Raw genomic sequence first — 20,267 nt, forward strand, 5'->3', positions numbered from 1 at the left:
TGAGAGCTTATGAATGGACTTGAGCTCACACAAGCCTCTCATGAATAATGCCGAGAGGGTGGCACATCTCGTCCTGATCGCGCTGAGATGACGAGAGGAAAAATGAGAAGCCAAGGTATTCGATAATGAAGTGAACACCACACAGTTCCACATCACGATTTATGTATACCTCTGCGAACTTCCCCAACATTGGGAATCTCAAATTAAATTCCTTGCCGCAAAATGGGGGTGGTTTAAGTTTCCATAGTGGAGGCGAAAAGCCAATGAATTTAATGTTTTAAAGAAGCCGCAGTAAAAGGTTTTCGATGTCATTTCGAACTGATGTCACCTTTGACCTACAGATTGGACGACACATTCTTGTCCGAAATGTGATTGGAAGAAAGAAGGAAAAAAGTTTCCATTAATATTGTATCAATTTGATCTTTATAAATTTGAGATGAGCAATTATCTTAAAATCAATAAAATCCGAATTTAGAAGCACAAAAACAAAACTATCTAGAAATAATAAACTTATCAAGCAGTCATTCCATAAAGCTGTTTATATGCTCACGATATTTATTTACTTACCCACTGAATACTATCATGCATAATTTAGTTTAGGATAGCATATTTCAAGAGCTTGTTTATGAATTTCCTCCCAACTTTTCCAATCAAGCTCCTAATTTACTAAACTTGGGGGGAAAGTTTTAATTGCAATCAATACTCGTTGCACTGTAATTCAATGATTTGGTCGCTGAGAGTTCATAAAAATTGAAATGTGCACTCTGTAAATGTATCTCTTTAATTGAATCCAGCGCTGTTGCGTTATCTGTGACTCAGAGTCATTAATTCTGCCAGATGAAAACCGTCTCTGTTTGCGACATAAGCGAAAGCTCAGAGGATAAAATCGCTAGGAACTGGTGTGCTTTGGACACTTTGACGTGATTCTGTGGCTTTTCATCATCGTGTTGTGGCTGAAATTACAATTTTTTCCCCCGTGGCCGATAGCATTCCTGCACATTCACACTCAACAGATGAAACATTCCAACCCTATTTTTAATTAGAAAGGGTTTTTTGGACTCTAATTCGATTATATTTCCATGTAACATGCATTATGTTCAACAACAAATCATCTTATACAGTTGTTTGACACGTTGATACAATTTTTTCGCTACTCGTGTTTGATTTTATAAATAATATTGTATGATATTGAGATAAACATGATACATTTTTGGCATTATTATGTATAAAAAGAAATCATACTTCACTAATCCCCTACAGTATAAATATTTGAGTAACTCTGATTTGGACTACAATCTAGTTTAGTAGTAATACAAGATATATTCTTCACCTTGACACGAGATATATTCTTCGGCATTTTAGCAATAAGAACAGAGCAAAGAAAGAACCTTCGATATACTCCATTTCACAGTTAATACGTCATCGTTTCCACCAGCTATAATCAAAATTATATGGCACGGAATTGCATGAGAATTCAGTGAATATCTCTCCTCACCCGGAGATTCTACCATCGCATCGCGAGCTCTTCGGTGGATTGTTCATTTTCATCTTAATCCACTACTTCAGCAGCTCACAAGCGAGTCCCGCGGATGTCGTCATTGCTGACTTGATGATGAATCCCACCAACATGACCGGGAACTCTCACGTCGCCCAGCTTCACGAGACCGAAGAAGCTCGTGTGTGGGTGGAACAGAACGAATCTGTGGTGCTCCGTGTCCTTAACAGTGATTTGATCGTCAGGCTTCAAGAGTGCCACTCCGCTCGTGTAGCAAGTATTGGTCTTATTCACGCTCCTCTCGCTGTATGTCATTGCCTCGCAGTGCAAGAAAGTGTTTCCGTTGTGCTTCACCGTGAAACTATTCCGATCACGAACGTCGTCGTAGTAAATCTGCGGGGAAATGTTCAATATAAGTGTTTCCCTTATGGCATGAATTTTGACAGTGAAAAGCAGCTTTTCAGCCCACCTGTGCGTAGATGAGATATAAGCCACCCTCTTTCACTGTTACAACTCCATTTTGCATGCTGAAGAAATTCTCCATTCCCATATTGCTCGCCCATGTCGACGGGGTCCAATATTTGTACACTTGGCCATAGTGACTCAGCCTCGCATTGACTATATGGAGAATTGTGTTGGGAGAAAAGCTCAAGTTATCGGAATAAAATGCCAAAAATAAGTATGCAACAAACCTCGGCTGTGTTGAGCACTTTCCAGGAAATACTTATTCTCATCTCCAACATAATGAATGGCAATTGTGCGAGATTTATTGGCATGGTGATTCTTCTCTGTGTGTGTGTGAAGAAAAGAATTGTCAATCTATATAGGAATTTGTACATTTTTCTGTCAATCTTACTCTTACGCTCTGCACTATCTCCGGGGGCGAAATTGCGAATATTCATGTCACGTCGATTGACAAACTGCGTCGCTGCAGCCACATGTTCCTGATGGATAAAAGCAAAAACACAGATAAATTCCTTTCTTTCTGCCAAGAAATACATCTTCCATTCCAATATTCCCAATTGCTAAACGAATTAACCATAGATAAGAGGATGAATAATCTGCACCCGGTGAGAGACAATCAATTATCCCGAAAGTATGCGCGATGAAAGTCATTGGTAAGAAATTACTTCCATTCCTTGCGCGCTAAAGTGTCCAATTGAGGTGAATTTTTCTATAAAATAAAGTACCATTAATCAAAATGATTTACTTGAGCGGAAACGGTTGAACCTTCTGCAGATATCCCATTTCACCTCACACCGTTTCTGCAACTTTCCCCGTAAATCCTTCTCACGAAGCGCCAAAATTGCATAAATCTCGCATTATTCCACATTATTGCCCTGTTGTTCGCTGTGACGTGGAGCATGTATGAAATTTGGATGGATTCCCACTTTATCCGTCATAAATTATTGTAGAGGAATTTCTATCTTCTTACATCGTCTCACTGTCCAGAATTTTCGCTTGTCGCTGTCTTGACCAAAATCACAATTAGTCCCAGGCACACAAGTTGCCACGCGGTGATTCTCTTTCTTCCTCCTTTTGTGCGCGACCACATTGTCCCATTATGAGGCTTTGTCCACCTTTTATCTTCATTAGTGACCAAGGGACATTATGTGATTGCTACGTGCATAAATTGACTCACTTTCCGCCCAAATTCCACACAGATTGCGTGATTCTTCCGCTCCACGACCGATTTATTGATGTCTCTTTTATGGTTTATCAAACAGCATGAGTTGGAAAACACGTAGTTTCATTGTCCAAGGAGACGAACATTAAAGGATCAATTCAATATTTTTAGCAGACCATCCTCCAAACCTCAGGGTGTTATCGGAATATATTTCCCCAAATGTAGAATGAACACCCCTGTCAATAGACAGGCATAAATAACCGAGTGCGGGTGAGCGTTTACCTGTAGATTTGGCTGCATGTTGGGATGGTGGTTTCGATGGCGAATGTGGAGAGCATTGTGCGGCTTTCCGTCCGACTCCCTGATTGTGAGGGTGACATCCTTGTCCACGAATTGTGTTGGGGCAGCATTGAACGATTGATACCTCCTCGGGGGCCTACGGTGGACCGCATTCTGAGGTCTCCTCTCACTGCCAATCCTGCAATGGAAAGCCCATCATTTGCATGGATAGAAAAGGCGCCCACGAGTCTCCACCCAATCTCACCAGGGCTTCTGACCCCAATCGTACTTGAGTTTGGGGCTCGCATTTCGATTGAGAAGGACATTCACGACCATGTCATCGGCCGGAGTGTTGGTCTTGTTACGTCGCACTGCGTATGACTCCTCGACTACGGGGACACCCTCGTGGGGAGGAATCGCGCGTGGCTTTCGACTGGTGTCAGCACAAAAGAGTCGGAAAATTATTCATAAATATCAGTGAATTTAGTAACAATACAGTAAATCTATTATTACAAAGTCGCTTGTCACACATGATGTTACAGTAAATTTAAGAACATGCGCTATTAATTCAGATTAATAACCTTTCATACTTATAGAACTCAATTCGTTTGCTGTCTTAGCAAAACGTCTTATATAAATTTTATCTATACTTCTTGTGTAATGCTAAAAATGAGAAAGAGAGCAGCGTGTCTGATAAATCTTGTTCTATATTCATATCAATAACATTGCGAGATTAATAGCATCACTAATTAAATAAAAGTCATTTTTATCAACAGAAAAAAGTGGCACAATAAATTCAGCAACCACTGAAAGACTCTATAGATGATAAGCGGCAGAGGCTGATTCACTCATGACACAGTGCTAAGAAAAGGCGGAGCATTAAATGCCCAACATTGAGCAATTGTATGAGCGTAAGATCGTGAATTTGGAAACAGTAATCAAAATGTAATTTTCGCAATTCAGATAAGACAATAAAGAAGCCAAAGAAAGAGAAAAATGTGTGCTGATGAGAAAACTTTTGCAAGACTTTCAGTGCAACTTCTTACCTCTTTTTTATTTCATCGTAGATGCTGTCGTACTCCTCATCGTCTGGGAACATCTTGAAGATTCCACTTCCCTCCTTCCTGTCCTCTGTGTCGTCCTCATCCTCATCCTCCTCGTCCTCCTCCATTGTCAGGTCATCGAATCCATAGTCACCATCGTCGAAATCATCCACGGAGTTGTCAAAGTCCTCCAGGAATGCGTCTGGGTGGTGGTGCGGATTTTCGTGCTACAATTGGAAGTGGACAGAAGAAAAAAAAGCGGAGACTATCAGAAACGAAAAGCTGCCAGGATGTAATCCAACACATCTTCTGAGATGGGTGAAATCTGCTCTCGAGTGACTTTTGGCGCCAACAAGTGTGTTTTCTGCACACTTCACTTTCATCCCATTAATCTTCCCATAGACTTTTTGACCAGCCATAAATCTCTCTGTTGACTCCACCAAATGTGGGCCGAGATCAATCCCTCCCAACACTTGATCTCCGCTATTTCCTGAGCTTTTCCCTCTTTTTGCCACACTGCGACTCCAACACATCTCGCCCTTTTGCAACTGGCTTCCCGGAAATCTGTGTTTTCATTTAAAGAATTCAATTCAATTTATGACTGTTGCGAAATGGCCAGCGCCATAAGAAAAATGAATCAGCCAAGAATTTAATAACGACATCTTTTCAATAAATATACGTCTTATCTCATTGAAATTATCACTCAATTCTCTCGGTCCAATTTCAAGACTCTCTCTCTCTTTGGTTTTTAAAAATAAAACAGAACAGACTATTTTTACAGCATCGACTCAGAATGAATAGAAGCCTCAAAGCAATGTTTTGCTCTACAAGTAATTTACATTAGACATTTATTACCACTTTATTTAAACTTTATATGTTGTCCAACACTTTAATAAACAAAACTTCAACTATATCGTCATTCCTCAAATTAATAATCATGCTTCAGCCATTGATAAGTGGGTGAATAAATTGAATATAAACACTTTAAGTTTGCACATTTTGTACTATTCAAATAGATTCTGATAAAAGTGTGCGTTCTGAGCTACCGAAATATATATTTAAACTTTTCAGAGAAACTTCAAATGTATCTCAATTCAACATGAAAGAGGAAAAACATTCAAACACAATATTATTTACAGTAAACAGAAAACTGTGAGTGTTTTGCTGTCATACATTTTGGTGTTATTTTTAACTGAACACTTGTGATGCATTGCAATTGATTTCCCGTTTTATGTTAATTAGTTTATTGAACCACCATCTCATGGAAGCCATTTCCCGAAGAGAAAAAGACCATTTCCACAAATGCTGCTGGTTTTATGGAATTATCTGTCAATAAAAGAGCAATAAACGCAATAATTGAATATCTGCTGTCGAGGAAATTCGCTCATAAATCCTCGAAATTTCCAATATTATTCACGACCAGAGAAAAATAACTATAGTAATGTATGGAACTACTTTACACAACCCTTTATATGAATTTGCGAGATGGAATTGGTCAATTGCACATGAATATTCACTCAAAACACATAATTAATTACATTTTGGCACAATTCCAACTGATGATGGAGAATTAGTGCACATTTCAACCATGAATAGATGATTTATTTTTCCAAATTTTCGGGGAATGCGCCACAGACTTTTCTACTCCTTGACTCTCAGTTCATCACAAAAAGACGGAAATTATCGAGAAATATGCGAAGGTCAAAATTTTTCTACACTTGCGACTTGGAATTCCTTTCTTGACTCACATTAAGAATTTATTGAGGAAGCAAGAAAAGAAGGAGAGAGAAAATGAATTCGTTGGAAAGAGATATGAAAGCAAATTGAAATTAATATGAATTTAATACAAAGATTTGTCTTTGTTTTTTCACATGCCATCATCATTTGATTCTTAATGAGTTACACATATCCAGTTCTTATGCTGATCCAATTTTAATTGATGAGTTCAAAGTCACATTTGCCATTTTGCAAAAACACACAACAACTCCATTCATTCACACAAATTATTGCTCCATAACTCAAGTTCAAATTAGATGTTTCTCGCGCGCATTCAGATAAAAACCTCCTCGTTTTAGTCAAACTGCAGATTGTTCACACTTTTGGAATTTATGATTTCAGACGTGTTAAAAATTCCACTTCCAAAATAAATGTCTTATCTGAATAATTTACCTTGAAGACAAGATAAACGGTTCTTCACATGCAGTATTATGCAAAAAGTTCTCATTCTCTGCTATTTCTATCAATTATCTCATTTATTATTTATTCTGCGACGGATTTAGATCTGAATGACAATGAAACTTATTTTTCGCATGCATTCAAAATTGTAAGGAAATTGAGGAAATTTTGACAAAGTCTCTGCAAAATATCCTTTCGAAATAGCGTCTCTGCTGGTCATGTTCAATTAACCCAGCGACGAAATTAATTATTGCTCTATTAACTGTGTCCAAACGCTCCAAATGATAATGAACGCGATGATCTGGAGAAGCGTGGAAAATTGAGAGCAAGTTCAAGGTGAAATGTGATGCTCGAAAACAGTCCATATGGACTGAAAGTTAGTTTTGACTTATGCAAAAGCATGTAAATTTCCACAGACAGAGTCAAAATAAAACATCAAAATCACTCATTTTCACGCCAAAGTCTGCCCGAGGAGACACAAATAGGCGATACTATTATGAGAAGTGGGGTTTGAGTGCTTTCTGAGTGTTCCATCATGTGAGTGACAAATTAAAGAATATTTTATTTAGCAGTCCATAAATTTCATAATTTTATATCCTCTTTGAGGCCACTTTTTTCCCCTCTTCACTCTCTCCCAACATCCTCAACTATAATCACATCAATCGACTTCACAAAGTTTCAGCAAAGTGTGACTTTTTATTTGACATTTTCTTGGCTTGAAAACAATAATAAAAAATATATTATTAGTTTGTTTATTTGTAGTGATGCGGAGGAGGATGAAGATGTTAAAATGGGACTTTTGACTTCTCTCACACTTGAGACGAAAAATTGCATATAAATTGATGCTTCCTCGTCTCCTTCGTCTTTACTCAATAAAAGTGCCATTTGGGAGTCTCTTTATATCCCCTCAAATTGCTGACGTATTGTCTCTCAATTAGCCCTTGTTGAGTGCATCACATGCACATAAACCATTTCGTAATGTCTTTATGTTGTCGAACCGCATTTCCACCGTGTACTCTCTTCTTTCTCCTCCATATCACACCGGATGTTCACCATAGAACGCGTATTAGCAACTGAAATAAATATGATATGAGTCTCCGAAAAAATTCCCCCTCTAATGAGACTCCATTTCGATGACGGACGAGAATGCACGCAATTTTTTCTCTTTTTTTGTAAAGAGAACAAAAAGACCTGAACATTTGGTATAAACATTGGCTCTTGGCCAAATGAAACCAAACATCAATTTAAGGATTTCCTCGCCACGCGCTCGAGATTGGCAAATTACTGGGAAGAGAGAAGAGATCAAGAGTTTATTGATTCAGCTCCACACTTTGCATGTTATTTGCGCCACACAATAAGACAACCATATAAAGCAATTCTGAGACGAATGTCTGTCTATATAAATATCGTATTTAGAAATGACCTTTTGTGGGTGTTGATTTTTAATACCAAATGACTTGTTTATGCTTAATAATTGTCTATGTTTTCCATCCAATCATCGAAGCATCTCAAAGGGAGGTATTATAGCTTCTGTAAACAGAAAAAAAATTATCAAAAGGAGCAGAAAAGCCCCGACGAATGGGAGGAAAACATAAATTTCCACGTATAAATTGCTTCAAGGTATTCTGTGTGGAGCATCATCTGAAGAAGGTTTGCGTGTAAAAAAGAAATTGTATAAGAATATCCCATCTTTTAGGAACATTATATATGACGACGAAGCCAATGGTGAGGAGATAAAATTAGAAAATTATACTCACCGCCACTTCAAAGTCATGCAAATCATCCAACAAATCCAGACCCATTCGTTTTCTCAAGTCCTCCAATTTGTCGCGCAGCTGATGGACTTCATCTCTCAACTCGCCCATTCGCAACGACGACCAGATCTGCAACAGAAGTAAATTTACATGTAACTTTAAGCGCATTCCACAGCCGTGATTTATCAATGCTGCACTGAAGAGATTGCAAAAAACTTTTCCACCTCCAATTTTTTCCTCTTCCGTATCATAACACCACCTCAAACCCCAAGGAATTCTCAAATACTCTGGATTTTTCTATTCACCGGGAATCTTGTGAGCTTCTCTTCACCTTTGCCTTTCATCTGTGCGATGCAAGAATCCACAGAAAGTGAAGAAAAACTTCACCTAATGTAATAAAACTGTAAAATGGTCACAAAAGTTTAGCGGGTTAAAAGTGGAACCCAGAGTGTTGAGAACAAGTTCGAATTGAATTCTCTCATTGCGTGTCCTTTCCATTATAGCAGTTGATTGGAAAGTTTCCCACAAAAAAGGAAACTTTGGCAGATAATACTAATTAAAATTTTCTATCAATTGAACATTATATTGGCCGATTGTTGCAGTGAAAAGATTTGGTGGTGAAGAAAAGTTTTTTCCCATTCACTCAAAAGCACATAGAAGAGAGACAATTAATATAATTTCTATTATAACTTTTGAGTTTTGACTATCCCAAAAAGATGTGTAATTGTAAGGGAGGAAAAGTCTTATTAAAGATATCATTCATCGTCAAGCTTCTGGTGAAATTATGAATAAATTTAACTATCATTATACGTCTTTCTCCTCCACTGATTGTGATTCTAATTTCCTGTCAGGACAATCTTGTCCTTTGATGATTGCAATGTGGAGAACTTTCTGAAATAGAACCTTTAATTTTACCAAGAAATTATGCAAATTGTGTGGCTAAAGTTTTAATTTACACTCCTTCTCAACCAAAAAAAAAACTAATAGCGAGAATATTTAATTTCAACCGTTCATTGCATATCTTTTTATTATGCATTTAAGGAAATCCCCGGCAGATTTCCTCTCACACTCTTTCACCACGCACCACCCTCTCTATAAATATTTATTATTCCATCTTGTGGCACTCTTTGCACAAAAGGGGCTGTAAAACTATATTTCCACTATCTCGCAAATTCCCATGAAAAAGTTTACAAAAGTTTCCGAGAAGACAGAAAAAACGAATTAATTAAATTTTATAATTAGAGGATGATATGCAGCATTAAGTTAAACCCACATTTAATTGAATATTCAAATGGAACTTCATCCTTAATTGGAAGGAACTACAGTGCAAGTGTTCTGTGGTAGAACTTTCGCGGAGTGTCGCTATATGTATTTGCTTAAGTGATTTTTCCCTCGAAGAATACGACATTTTCCCTAAGAAATATCTTTTTCTGTTTCCCAATTCTTGGAAATATTTTCTACACTATCAAAATTTGTTTTGAATAGCCAGAGAAAAAGAAACAATTTGAAAAATTCCACGCAAAGTTTACGTGTTCCTAAATTTACCGTGAATCTCAATAAAACACACAAGAAAGGTGTGCTTATTTTAGCCATAAATTGCCCTCAAGTTATGTTCAGTCTCCTTAATCATTTTCCCTTGAATTTTCCACTCGTGGAAAATATGCTTCTCGCATAGTGAAAGCAAGATGTATATTCGAAAAAAAAATTACTCACCACATAAGATGAAATGCCAATGCTGAAGATGAGGACGAAGCTCGACAAGAGGATGAATTTCGTATTTTCGGCTCTCCTCCTCCCATAGATTGTCTCCGTTGGGAGGGTAATGAAGGATTTCAGGGAATCTGTCGTCATCCTCGACTGATCACAAATCACCCCCCGAGAAGAAGCGCTTTTCAACTATTATTCCCGTCAGAATTCACACAATTTTGCTCTCGAGATTTCACAAATTGCATGAAAATCCCCTCAACTTATCCATTCATGGAGATTTCCGAGTCTTCACTCTTGATATCTCTCAATTAAAATATAACTCGTGATAGATTCTCGTCTGTTGAGTGAAGAACGTTGAGAGGGAACACTTTCAAAATGGACTTTTTGGCACCAGCAAATGTTCTAGTAGAGCAACCTTTCGCGTCGAGTGTTGGCTCGAAACTGAGCCACGGAGCTCGAGAATTTCTCTTCAGGCGCAAAGTGGACAGATAGAGATACTGTGGCTGAAATTCTGCTCTACACCGAAAAAACACCATTCAACTTAGAGACGATTTCTGAATGCGCTTTCGTTCACAGCGAACACGCGCGTCACCCTGAAGGAGTTGAGAATTGTTTGCAGAGGAAATATTTAAGCAATACACGCTATGAATGTTTACTTTCATCTCCATTGCGAGGAGAAAGAAAATGCTGAGGAAATTTTCTCTACTTCTCTCTTGTTTTCCCATCTCATGAATAGCAGAGTTTTTCTTTTCTTTTCTTTTCCAGAAGAAAGAATGTTAGAATTACATTGTTTATGTTACAAATCGTATTCGACAAGTGCATATATTTATTTTTTTTAATAAATCATTTAAACGATTTGTATGCAAAATATGTTCTTTGCAGTATTTTATCTTACTCCTAAAATCGTCTCACCTTTTGCGAGAAGAACAGGAGAGTATTAAAAGAATTTATGTGATTAATTTATTGCCCGTTTCTCACCCCACAAAGACCAATAAATTTGCAATATTCTACACCCCAAAAGGACCCTTTAGGATTACCTAAGAATCCCTTTTCAACACACTCACTCTCTCCACCATTAACCCTCAGGTTTGTGTATTAATTTCACAACTTTTACATAAAGAAACATATTTATGACTCTCATTGCTGATTATTTTGAAAAGTCACGAAGCAATTAATATTTTATTTTCAACAGGATGTGCGCCTTCAGCAGTTTTTTGCTTGTGAGGTGTTCTGAAAGCGAAGGGTTAAGGCTCTCGGCCAGGGTTGTTCGTCTAGGGAATAACAAGTATTGTGAGGAATGATGAAGACATGAAAACTCACACACGGATTGTGACACGTTCGCACTAAAAACTCATATACCGCAGTGTCCTTAAGCCTCAAGTGCTTCTAGAGGGAAAATATTATGTGTTTGCTGAAAGTTCTTCGTCTTTCTCTGTGTATATTTCAAAAGGCGAAAAGTCCTCAGATCTGTATTATTAAAAGTTTACGATTATCACTCCTCACCATTTATGTATTTTCCTAATTCAGGTAGACAAAAAGAAGTTCAGTGACTGTCAAAGTCTAAGCAGAGATAAGAGAAAGACGGTCGCGAGGTTTAGTGTGCAATTTCTAAAAGGTGTTTCGCAGAATAATGATTTTTTTTTATAGACATTTTTCGCCTGATTCTAGCTCACTCACAGATCGCATTCCTGCTTGGAAATCCTCTTATCACTCTCTGTATGTGATTTTTGTTTGCAACGGCGTGAGGTGTAAAATATAGCCCAATGGAATGTTAAATAGCATAGAGATAAATGTGAAATCAGAGGTAAATATTAGCGTAGTCTTATATTCTTAATGTTTGATGGAAGCTTCTACTGAACGTCACTGAATTCCATTCTCGTTTTTATATTGTTTGTTGGCGAAAAAAAAAGAAGTTGTACAAAAAGTGAGAGCAAAACAACTTTTCACTCCTAAATTCCAGAGATAGCGCTCGCTGAAGAGATACAATCAGGAGGTGGCATTTCTCATAAATCTCCAAAAAAAAGGGGTGAAAAAATTAGTTTGGAAATTGTTCATTTGATAAATTCACCCAAAACATCCCTTTCCATCATTAACCATATATAAGAAAATATTGAGCCAGTGAAAGAACTAAAGAGACACATTGTTTTGTAAACAAATATTTGATATAAATTTAAAATTCTATTTTTGTAGAATTCCTCTGTTTTGTTTCGTATTTCATGTTTACTCTCATTCCCCTCGCCTGCACACACTTCTTCACCTCGTCAACGGGCAAAAAGTGCGAAGGCATTAGATAGAGACAACAAAAATCACTATACTAATTCGCAATTTGCTCTCTACGCCTCCAAAAAAGCTATTTTAGGTTGCATTCGAACTGAAAACATCATCACTTCACATCAATTCGCAACATCGTGAAAATATGAAATAAATTCAATGTGGCTCAGAAATGATTTCCCAAGTCATGCGGAGACTTTTCCGGTGCCTCCTAATGCGCACGAGTCCCCGATGATGTTTTGAAGAAGAAATGGCGCAATTATAATTCAATCTACATGTGCGCATTCCTTAAATACTTCCAATACACATGGTATTTCAATTAACATTGACTTTATCGTGGAGCACTTTTTGCGCGTAGTGGAGTATATGATTATTAATAGAAAATTACCAAATAGACAAGACAGCAAGGAGGAAGATCGCTGCCAAATTGCATGGAAAACACACCCAGAATTCAGTGTACGAGTCGCAATTGGAATTGCGACTCGAGGGAAAAAGGGGAAGCAGAATCAAGAGGAAGACAGCACAGATTTGGACTACTTGCCAACCCTCTGCCTTATATGCGTAATTTGCACTCAGCTGACGCTTGGCAGCGCTCGAGATTATGTTGAGAGAGATCCTGGTTTATTTTTGCACAACTCAAATATTGGCATTTGAAGCTTACATGTGCGCTGATGGAAAGTCGAAGGGGAGAAATTTGGAAATTCATTGATGAAAACGCATGAAAGAATGCTAACATTCTTGACTTTCATTGTGACCTTGTCAGTAGAGCATCTCTCGATGATGAAACCAATAGTCTTAAACTCAAAATAGAGGAGAACTTTTCAGTGGCGCAGCAAATGGTGAGTGTGGTTTTTCATAGCATAAACAAGGATTAAAATATTTTAGTGATATAAACAAATGTGGAGTTGATTGCATCAATGCGACTTCGCCATGATCTCAAGAACACCCCAAAATTCGCTCTCTTCTGCGGTGTTATCAAAACAATTCCCACACGTGTGTTACTGAAAATAATCTCTGGTCATCGGAATATTTGTCTCAATGACGGTTAAAGAAAAAAGAGTAGAGAAATGTGACGATAAATGTGCTATCGGGTCTATTTTAGAAAGTGCAACCACAAAAATAGCACTTTGTGCATAAATCGCTAATTTATCATCTCCACCCACGATCTTGGCACGACACTATGAGCAAATTTATGGACACCCAGACGTCACATGGGTCATTTAGTCGAGACGAACAGTGTTCTTTTCGCCAAATTTGTCAATCTTCCGCAACGTGTGTTTACCATAAAAAAAAATGCAGAAATGCATGCAAAAAAGCACACATTTGTGTCTAGAGGAAGAAATACCCAAAATCTGATATGTTTCTGTCTTGTTTCTTCAAATTCATTGAGAAAAAAAACCTCTAGGAGATTCAGAAAATTATAATGGTGAAAACACAGCATTTGTCATTTGTAATTTGTCCACGAACATCTCTTTCTTCCCCACGCGAATCGTGTATTTTCCTTCCTGCTCACGACATTTTTATGTCGAGTGTGTGCCTGCAGATTTTACGTTGGGCAACCCGCGCTGAATTTGAGTTTGACGTGTCTGACAATGCGATTGCTGTCAAAATGGTCAAAATAGACCAATTTCATGTGGAAAATCGAGAAAATCGTCAAGGAAATGAATTTATATTGTGGAAAAAACTCAAAAATTTAATGATTTCGTCCATAATGAGCCATCATTGTGGAGAAAATCGGATTGTGTGAAGGCGCCAAAAGTTGATCTGCAGACCAAAATTCTGAAGGGAATCTGACGGGATCGACCCGAGCGATGGTATGAGCAAAATGCTGTGTTTTTACCATAAAAATTGTGCAAATATTGTAGAAATTACATACTGAAAGCGAGAAGCGCAGCAATTTTGCAGAATCATTCGAATCCACCAAGGACTGGCATTTTCCAGAAATTTTCACTTGTGAACTGATTGTTGACATTTAAACATTGTAGAGCGAGTATTTTACTACGCGTAGAAAAGTGCCACTGCTCGAAGTGACTCTCTTTTCTGCACAGAGGCTCTGCGCTGAATCGCTTTCGTGAACTACATTCCCTCCGCAGCTGGTGAAACGTCAAAACAATCTCAGTCGCGAACGGGCGAGGGTCAAAATTACTTTAATAATAAATTTCAATTCAAAGAAATGTATTTAGTGTTGATATCGATTTACCAAGTTGCGTTTATAGTCAGTGAAGTATTCATGTAAATGACGCACAGCTGACCGTCTGTCCTGAGGTATATTTGACAAAATTTGACTTATCAGTCGGCTTTTCTGGGCGCATCAGGCGACTCCTCAACATATCCCCCAATTAAGGTAAGATGCATGGGAGAAAGTTGCGAAAATGAGAATTTGGGGGAATTAAGTGTGATTGATTTGTCTGCATTTCAGATGCCACGATGCCTCAAGTTACTTCATCGTCGTCAAAATCCCAGAAAATCCTCTCTGATCCTCGCATTAATTGCATTTCTACTCACACTGTCTGCGATAGTAACCCTCAAGCATGCATTTCGTAACAATAAGACAAAGTGTTTTATCCTTCCGGATGGCCTCAACACGGATCTCCTCCTGACAGACATCATGGAAGACAATAAGACACCAACATACAGTCAAACGATATTTTTTCACGAAACATCCTGCTCTCAGGATCAAATAATTAAGCTCAATTCGAGGTACTTTCCTTGTCTCTCTCTCTTCTCACAATCACAGGGACTCAAGTATTTTCTTCCTTTTCTTCTTGACATTCTCCAGACAAGCCTGTGCCATTGAATCCGCCGCCAAGATGAATCCGAAGTGGGACGTTTTCGTCCTATTCGCATCTCCTGTTGGATTCCTCAATAAGACATCTCTCCCGCTGATAGACGCTCTCAAATCCTACGACAACATTCACTTTCGCAACGTGAATCTCTGGAATTATGCAGTTGGAACGCCCATTGCCGATTGGATTCGCGATGGACAGATTTTCTACTCGTCATACATGAACTCTCATGTGTCCGACTTCCTCAGATATCTCAGGCAAGTTCTCAACACTTCTTACAAGACGTGCCTTTCAAATTGCGCGTTCCACCTTTTTGTTGGTGTCTGAAACCTTCATGTGAGAATAATACAATTTAGTTTTTTGGTTAATTGCACCGCAAGAACATTTACACTGATAGTTTTGATAGTTGTGTGACTCATAAACCTTGCAATGTGGTTTTTCGTATCACTATTTGATTGGCAACTCTCGAGTTGAATTGATTTATCACACATCTTATGGGTGTGTTAAGATTAAGAGAATAAGTTAAAAAGCACGGTTTGTGCTTTTGTGTGTGAAAAGAGAGAAAAAGGTAGTCGAATGTTACTTCAAATCGTATTTTTCTTCATTTAGCACGATAGGCTTTTTGAGTTTTTCTATCTTTTTCAAGAGTTTTTTTTTGCTTTTGCTTTTTGCGACTCATTGTTTTACATTTAGTGTTGGTTTTCTCATTGTTTTTCTTTATATGTAAAGTGAAGTACTCTCTTTTTGCTGTGTGTGCCATTGCGAGGTGGCAAATCAACAAATTTTTGACTCTTTCATTATTTCCCAGAAGTATTACGGGCCTTCGGGGTCCCGTTTCTACGATGAAGTATCAGACCACCTGAAGAATGCACTAATTGAATTTCCTTGACATATTTTTTCGCTGAAAAACTCTTAGACAGAATTTTACATCCCTCTTGGCCATACAATAGCACTCAAATGTTCACCTGAAGCTCATCAACGCCAAAGACAACATAATGTTCAGGGTCGCATTCATGAGCCTTCGCGCGTGACGAACTTCTGCACGCGCTCTCATATTGCTCATTCGCTTTATTCCCAGTTTGACCCAGGTGTTCTCTTAAGTCGACAGCGCGCTTGAAAGGGTTTCGCGTGCATTTGACGCGAATGCACTTGAATTCAGCAAAATCCATAAAATTCTTCTGCTCCCATTCATATACATTTAAGTGTGGTAATTAGTTTCTGTTTCACAAATAATATTCATTATGATTTCTGTATTGTGCGCATTTGCAAAAGAGTCATTATTTCTTAATTGTGTGATAAAATTCGGGCCCAAATCGTTAGGAAAATGAACTGCGCTGTAAATTATCACATGACTTTTAACCCCGCTTTTACCCCCTAAACCATAAAGCATGTCTTTCTTGATTTCACATAGAATTGAGGGGCTTCTTTTCCAAGAATGCTATTTATAGATTTCGCGATCTTTCTATGGGTATAAATTGAATTCCACGGAAAAATGCCAGACAATCCAATCTTCTAGTTTGGAATGTAAATTCTAAATTTGGCGATTTGCCAGAATTTCTCAGTCAAATTTCTTTCAAATATTTTGAAAAACCTCAATACTAATTATTAGTGATCAAATCAATCACACAGCCTGTACAAATGGGGTGGAACATACCTGGATTTGGATGTAATCGTCAAGGTGAACTTCGACACAGTTCCTTCCAACTATGCTGGCGCTGAATCGGAGGATTTCGTCGCTGCCGGCATCATAAATCTCGACTACGATGGATTTGGCCATGAAATCGCTGAAATGTGCCTCAGGTGAGATTGATTCGCGGGCGAAATGGATTCAAAGCTGACTTCTCTGTCTCTTCTCCCAGTGATTTTCAGCTGAACTTCAACGGCGATGATTGGGGCAATAATGGTCCAGGTGTAATTACGCGTGTCCTCCGCAAAGTTTGCCAGACCGATCGACCACTGTTCATGACTCGCGACAGATGCCGAGGCTTCAAGGTGTTCCCCATCAATGCCTTCTATGCGATCGGCTGGAAGGATTGGCGTCACTTTTTCAGCGAAAAGAAGACCAAAGAAGTTCTCGAGTTAGTCAACAACAAGTCAATTGTTGTGCACTTCTGGAACAAACACTCATCCAAGGAGCGCATTCGCGTCGGCAGCACCTCGGCGTACGGCCAGCTGGCCGACGAGTACTGTCCCAGAGTCTACAGGTCGAGCGGTGACTTCTTCTAAGGGATATAGAGAACAAGAGAATTTAAAGAGCGACTCACAAATTCCAACGTCTCAAGGAGTAGAAATCACAATATGATCAAAATATAATGTACAAATAGAAGCCTCATGAGAACTGTATTCATCACTCTTCTCAGAATCTCATTTTTATTATTATTTAAATGTATGCTTTTGATTTTTCAAGAATGTATTTTTGTGTCATAAAATATGCTGTTATTTCTGATGGCATGCATCAAATTGAAGAATAAGAAAAACATGTATGAATTTCATATCAAAGAATTGGCCTTCGTTTTATTTGCTCTCTAATGCTCAACATCTTCTTGCATAGAGTTAAATGGGTTGTAGTGATTCTGCAGGTAGTCCGCGAGGGACGGCAGCATAACATTCACATTGTTGGCATTGAAGATCTGCTGTTCTTCGCTCATTTCACCGCCGAAGGAGTTCACGAAGGAGCTGATATTGCTGTTCTGACGCTGCTCATCGCGCAGAAATGTGTTGGAAATGTCTGTGAGTGTGTGATTCTGACTGTTGAAGTCGTACTGATCCATCTTCTGCCACTGCAAGATCTCCGACTCGGAGCAACTCTGTCCATTTCCGTAAAATTGCTGTTGCTGCGGCGCCGACTCGAAGAAGTCGTAACTGGGATCGAATGTGGCGTTGTTCTCCATCAGCTCGAGATTCGTGAGAATGCTGCCGATGTTGTACGTCGCCTGGGAGTGCTGTGGCATCGTCTGCTGGTTAATTGTGCTCTGACAGTCAAATTGATTGTTCCACACATCGTAAGGATACTGCGGAAGAAAGGAAGTGTCGCCCAGAAGCTGTGAATCCACATTTGCCGGTGGAATCTCGATGATTCCCTGCGGATTCAGTGTGTAGTTCGTCTGAGAGGGAATGTAGGCGTCCTGCGGGAGACTGTAGTTCTCCTGATAGCCATAGTTTGCCTGCGTCTCGTAAGGCTGCATCGGTTGCATCATCTCTGTGGGCAGAGGGAAGTCGTCCTGATAGCATTGCGACGGCGTCGGCTCAGCCGTTGCCATTGGCATCACTTCAGTGGGTATTTGATCGGAGATCATCTGAAGGATTGTGGATTCTGTCGCTGCTGGAAGTTCCTTTGCTGGCTCCAAAGCGATTTCCTTCATAACTTCCTTCCTCTTCTGCACTTCCTGCACCTTCTCCGGAATCTTCTTCCCATTCTCACTCACTGTGAGCTCTCTGTGAACAGTTTTTCTGTGTCTGTCGCAGTGATGGCGAATCTTGAAGGTCTGCGGACAGAGATCACAGGCATAAGGACGCTCCGAAGAGTGTGTTTTACTGTGACGCTTGAGAAATCTCTCAACTCCAAACACCTTTCCGCACACTTCACAGGAAAATCCCATCTTATCATGCGCAAGCTTCGTGTGATCCTTCAGAGCGGATTTCGTGCTGTATTTCGCGCCACAAGTCTCGCAGACATGCTTCTTCTCCTGCACAGTGTGGATTTTCTTGTGTCGCAAGTAATTCGAGCGCAGCTTGAACACCATTGAACACACTTCGCACTGAAATGTGCGATTGGAGTGGTGACAAGCCTTGTGAATGTTCAGGAGGCTCGGATTAGGAAATTGTGCTCCGCAGAAGGAACAAATCACCCCATCCGGAAGGACAATAGCATAGCGATTCTTCTTCGGCTTCTTCTCACGGATTTTTGGCACTTTCGGCACTTCAATTTTCACGGGTTTCCTCTTGTGCGCCTCCAGGTGAGCCTGAAATTGCTGATTGCGCGACATCGACTCTCCGCAGATGTCGCACACGAACGGAAACTCCTCCAAATGTTTTGTGCGATTGTGATAAATCTTGGCAGTCGCTTCAACGCCAAGTTCCTCACCACAATCCGCACAGAAGCCTCGATGCTTAGCTGCATAGTGATCCACTATGTTCTGTCGCTTCTTGTACACCTTCGGACACTGGAAGCAACTGAAGATCTCTCTCTTTGGGACTTTGAGCTTCTTGATCTTCACTCGAGCTCGTCGTTTCTCCGTTTTCCTCTCACACACTTCCGAATCAGATGGAAAAGTTCTGGATTCGATCTCATCGTCAAAGTCTTGAGCATCAGAATCTTCGTCACATTCTCTACTCTCGAATACAGCCTCTGGAAGGGATTTGCTAGCAATGCTTCGGATGATTGCGCCATGAAGACAAGACCAACTGTTGCCAAGATATCGTCTCAAGTATTCAGAGCTTTGCCGGATTATGTGGGAATTCCTGCGGGCAATGCTGAAGGATATTATCCGAGAGATCTTCAGAGGATTGTTGAGCCTGCCGAGTCTCCTATCACTGCAGTATTTCCTCCCAATTCTGCCTCCGAAGCATCCTGACGCTATTCTTCCCCAGACTTCAAGGCTGTGCTTCGCACTAAAGTTCTCAATCTGTGATATTCGGTACAGAATGAAGTGAATAGCATCCTTCCGGTCAGAATCATCAAGTTTCTTCACATAGTCAACGAGTTTAAGCACCTGAAAGACAGAATTTTACAAGAAATTCTACTGGTTGACATTTCGTCGATCATTCTTACCTGCAATTTTATCTTGATTAGAAGAATTTGGTTGTTATTGTTAATTGAGGACATCGTGGAACTTTTTAATCACAGAAATAACACATTACAAAGCTGCGAATACGCAAGAAATTAAGAAATTACTTGAAATTCAACATTTTTTCGTCAAAACTCGATATGATTTGTTTACATTTCTGAATTGTGAGCCAGAAATACGTTTCGCGGCGACAAATTTGGGATTTTAGTACTAAAGCCGGTTCATTTTGAGATTTTATCGATTTTATGATGTCTCATGTGTTCCTGATTTCTATACACTTCCAATTCCTAAACTTTATACAATACAATGATATAAGTTTTCTAAATTTTCAGAAGAAATTTTG

At 39.2% G+C, this 20,267-nt stretch overlaps 3 protein-coding genes across 4 annotated transcripts; 1 reads left to right on the forward strand and 2 right to left on the reverse strand.

The window, feature by feature from the left end:
- Positions 1-1,049: 1,049 nt before the first annotated feature.
- Positions 1,050-10,590, reverse strand: LOC132264085 (uncharacterized). Of its 2 annotated transcripts, XM_059764150.1 has the most exons (9): positions 10,087-10,590; positions 8,377-8,502; positions 4,448-4,671; positions 3,667-3,834; positions 3,405-3,600; positions 2,352-2,439; positions 2,188-2,283; positions 1,965-2,113; positions 1,050-1,888 (listed from the first exon to the last, which is right to left on the reverse strand). In XM_059764150.1, the coding sequence occupies exons 1-9, from the start codon at positions 10,222-10,224 to the stop codon at positions 1,571-1,573; spliced, it is 1,503 nt and encodes a 500-aa protein (XP_059620133.1). In that variant the 5' UTR covers positions 10,225-10,590; the 3' UTR covers positions 1,050-1,570. The 2 variants fall into 2 exon arrangements, with proteins under 2 accessions (XP_059620133.1, XP_059620135.1); XM_059764152.1 differs by lacking the exon at positions 3,667-3,834 and having other exon boundaries at positions 10,087-10,589.
- Positions 10,591-14,452: 3,862 nt separating this feature from the next.
- On the forward strand, positions 14,453-17,646 carry LOC132264018 (lactosylceramide 4-alpha-galactosyltransferase-like). The gene is made up of 5 exons (XM_059764065.1): positions 14,453-14,695; positions 14,771-15,051; positions 15,131-15,394; positions 16,767-16,937; positions 16,997-17,646. The coding sequence occupies exons 2-5, from the start codon at positions 14,771-14,773 to the stop codon at positions 17,361-17,363; spliced, it is 1,083 nt and encodes a 360-aa protein (XP_059620048.1). The 5' UTR covers positions 14,453-14,695; the 3' UTR covers positions 17,364-17,646.
- Positions 17,647-17,656: 10 nt separating this feature from the next.
- LOC132264017 (zinc finger and BTB domain-containing protein 41-like) lies at positions 17,657-20,079 on the reverse strand. The gene is made up of 2 exons (XM_059764064.1): positions 19,909-20,079; positions 17,657-19,849 (listed from the first exon to the last, which is right to left on the reverse strand). The coding sequence occupies exons 1-2, from the start codon at positions 19,960-19,962 to the stop codon at positions 17,663-17,665; spliced, it is 2,241 nt and encodes a 746-aa protein (XP_059620047.1). The 5' UTR covers positions 19,963-20,079; the 3' UTR covers positions 17,657-17,662.
- Positions 20,080-20,267: the final 188 nt, after the last annotated feature.

The sequence above is a fragment of the Phlebotomus argentipes genome, unplaced genomic scaffold, assembly GCF_947086385.1.
Source record: "Phlebotomus argentipes unplaced genomic scaffold, Phlebotomus argentipes genome assembly contig_32, whole genome shotgun sequence".
NCBI classification, from domain to species: domain Eukaryota; kingdom Metazoa; phylum Arthropoda; class Insecta; order Diptera; family Psychodidae; genus Phlebotomus; species Phlebotomus argentipes.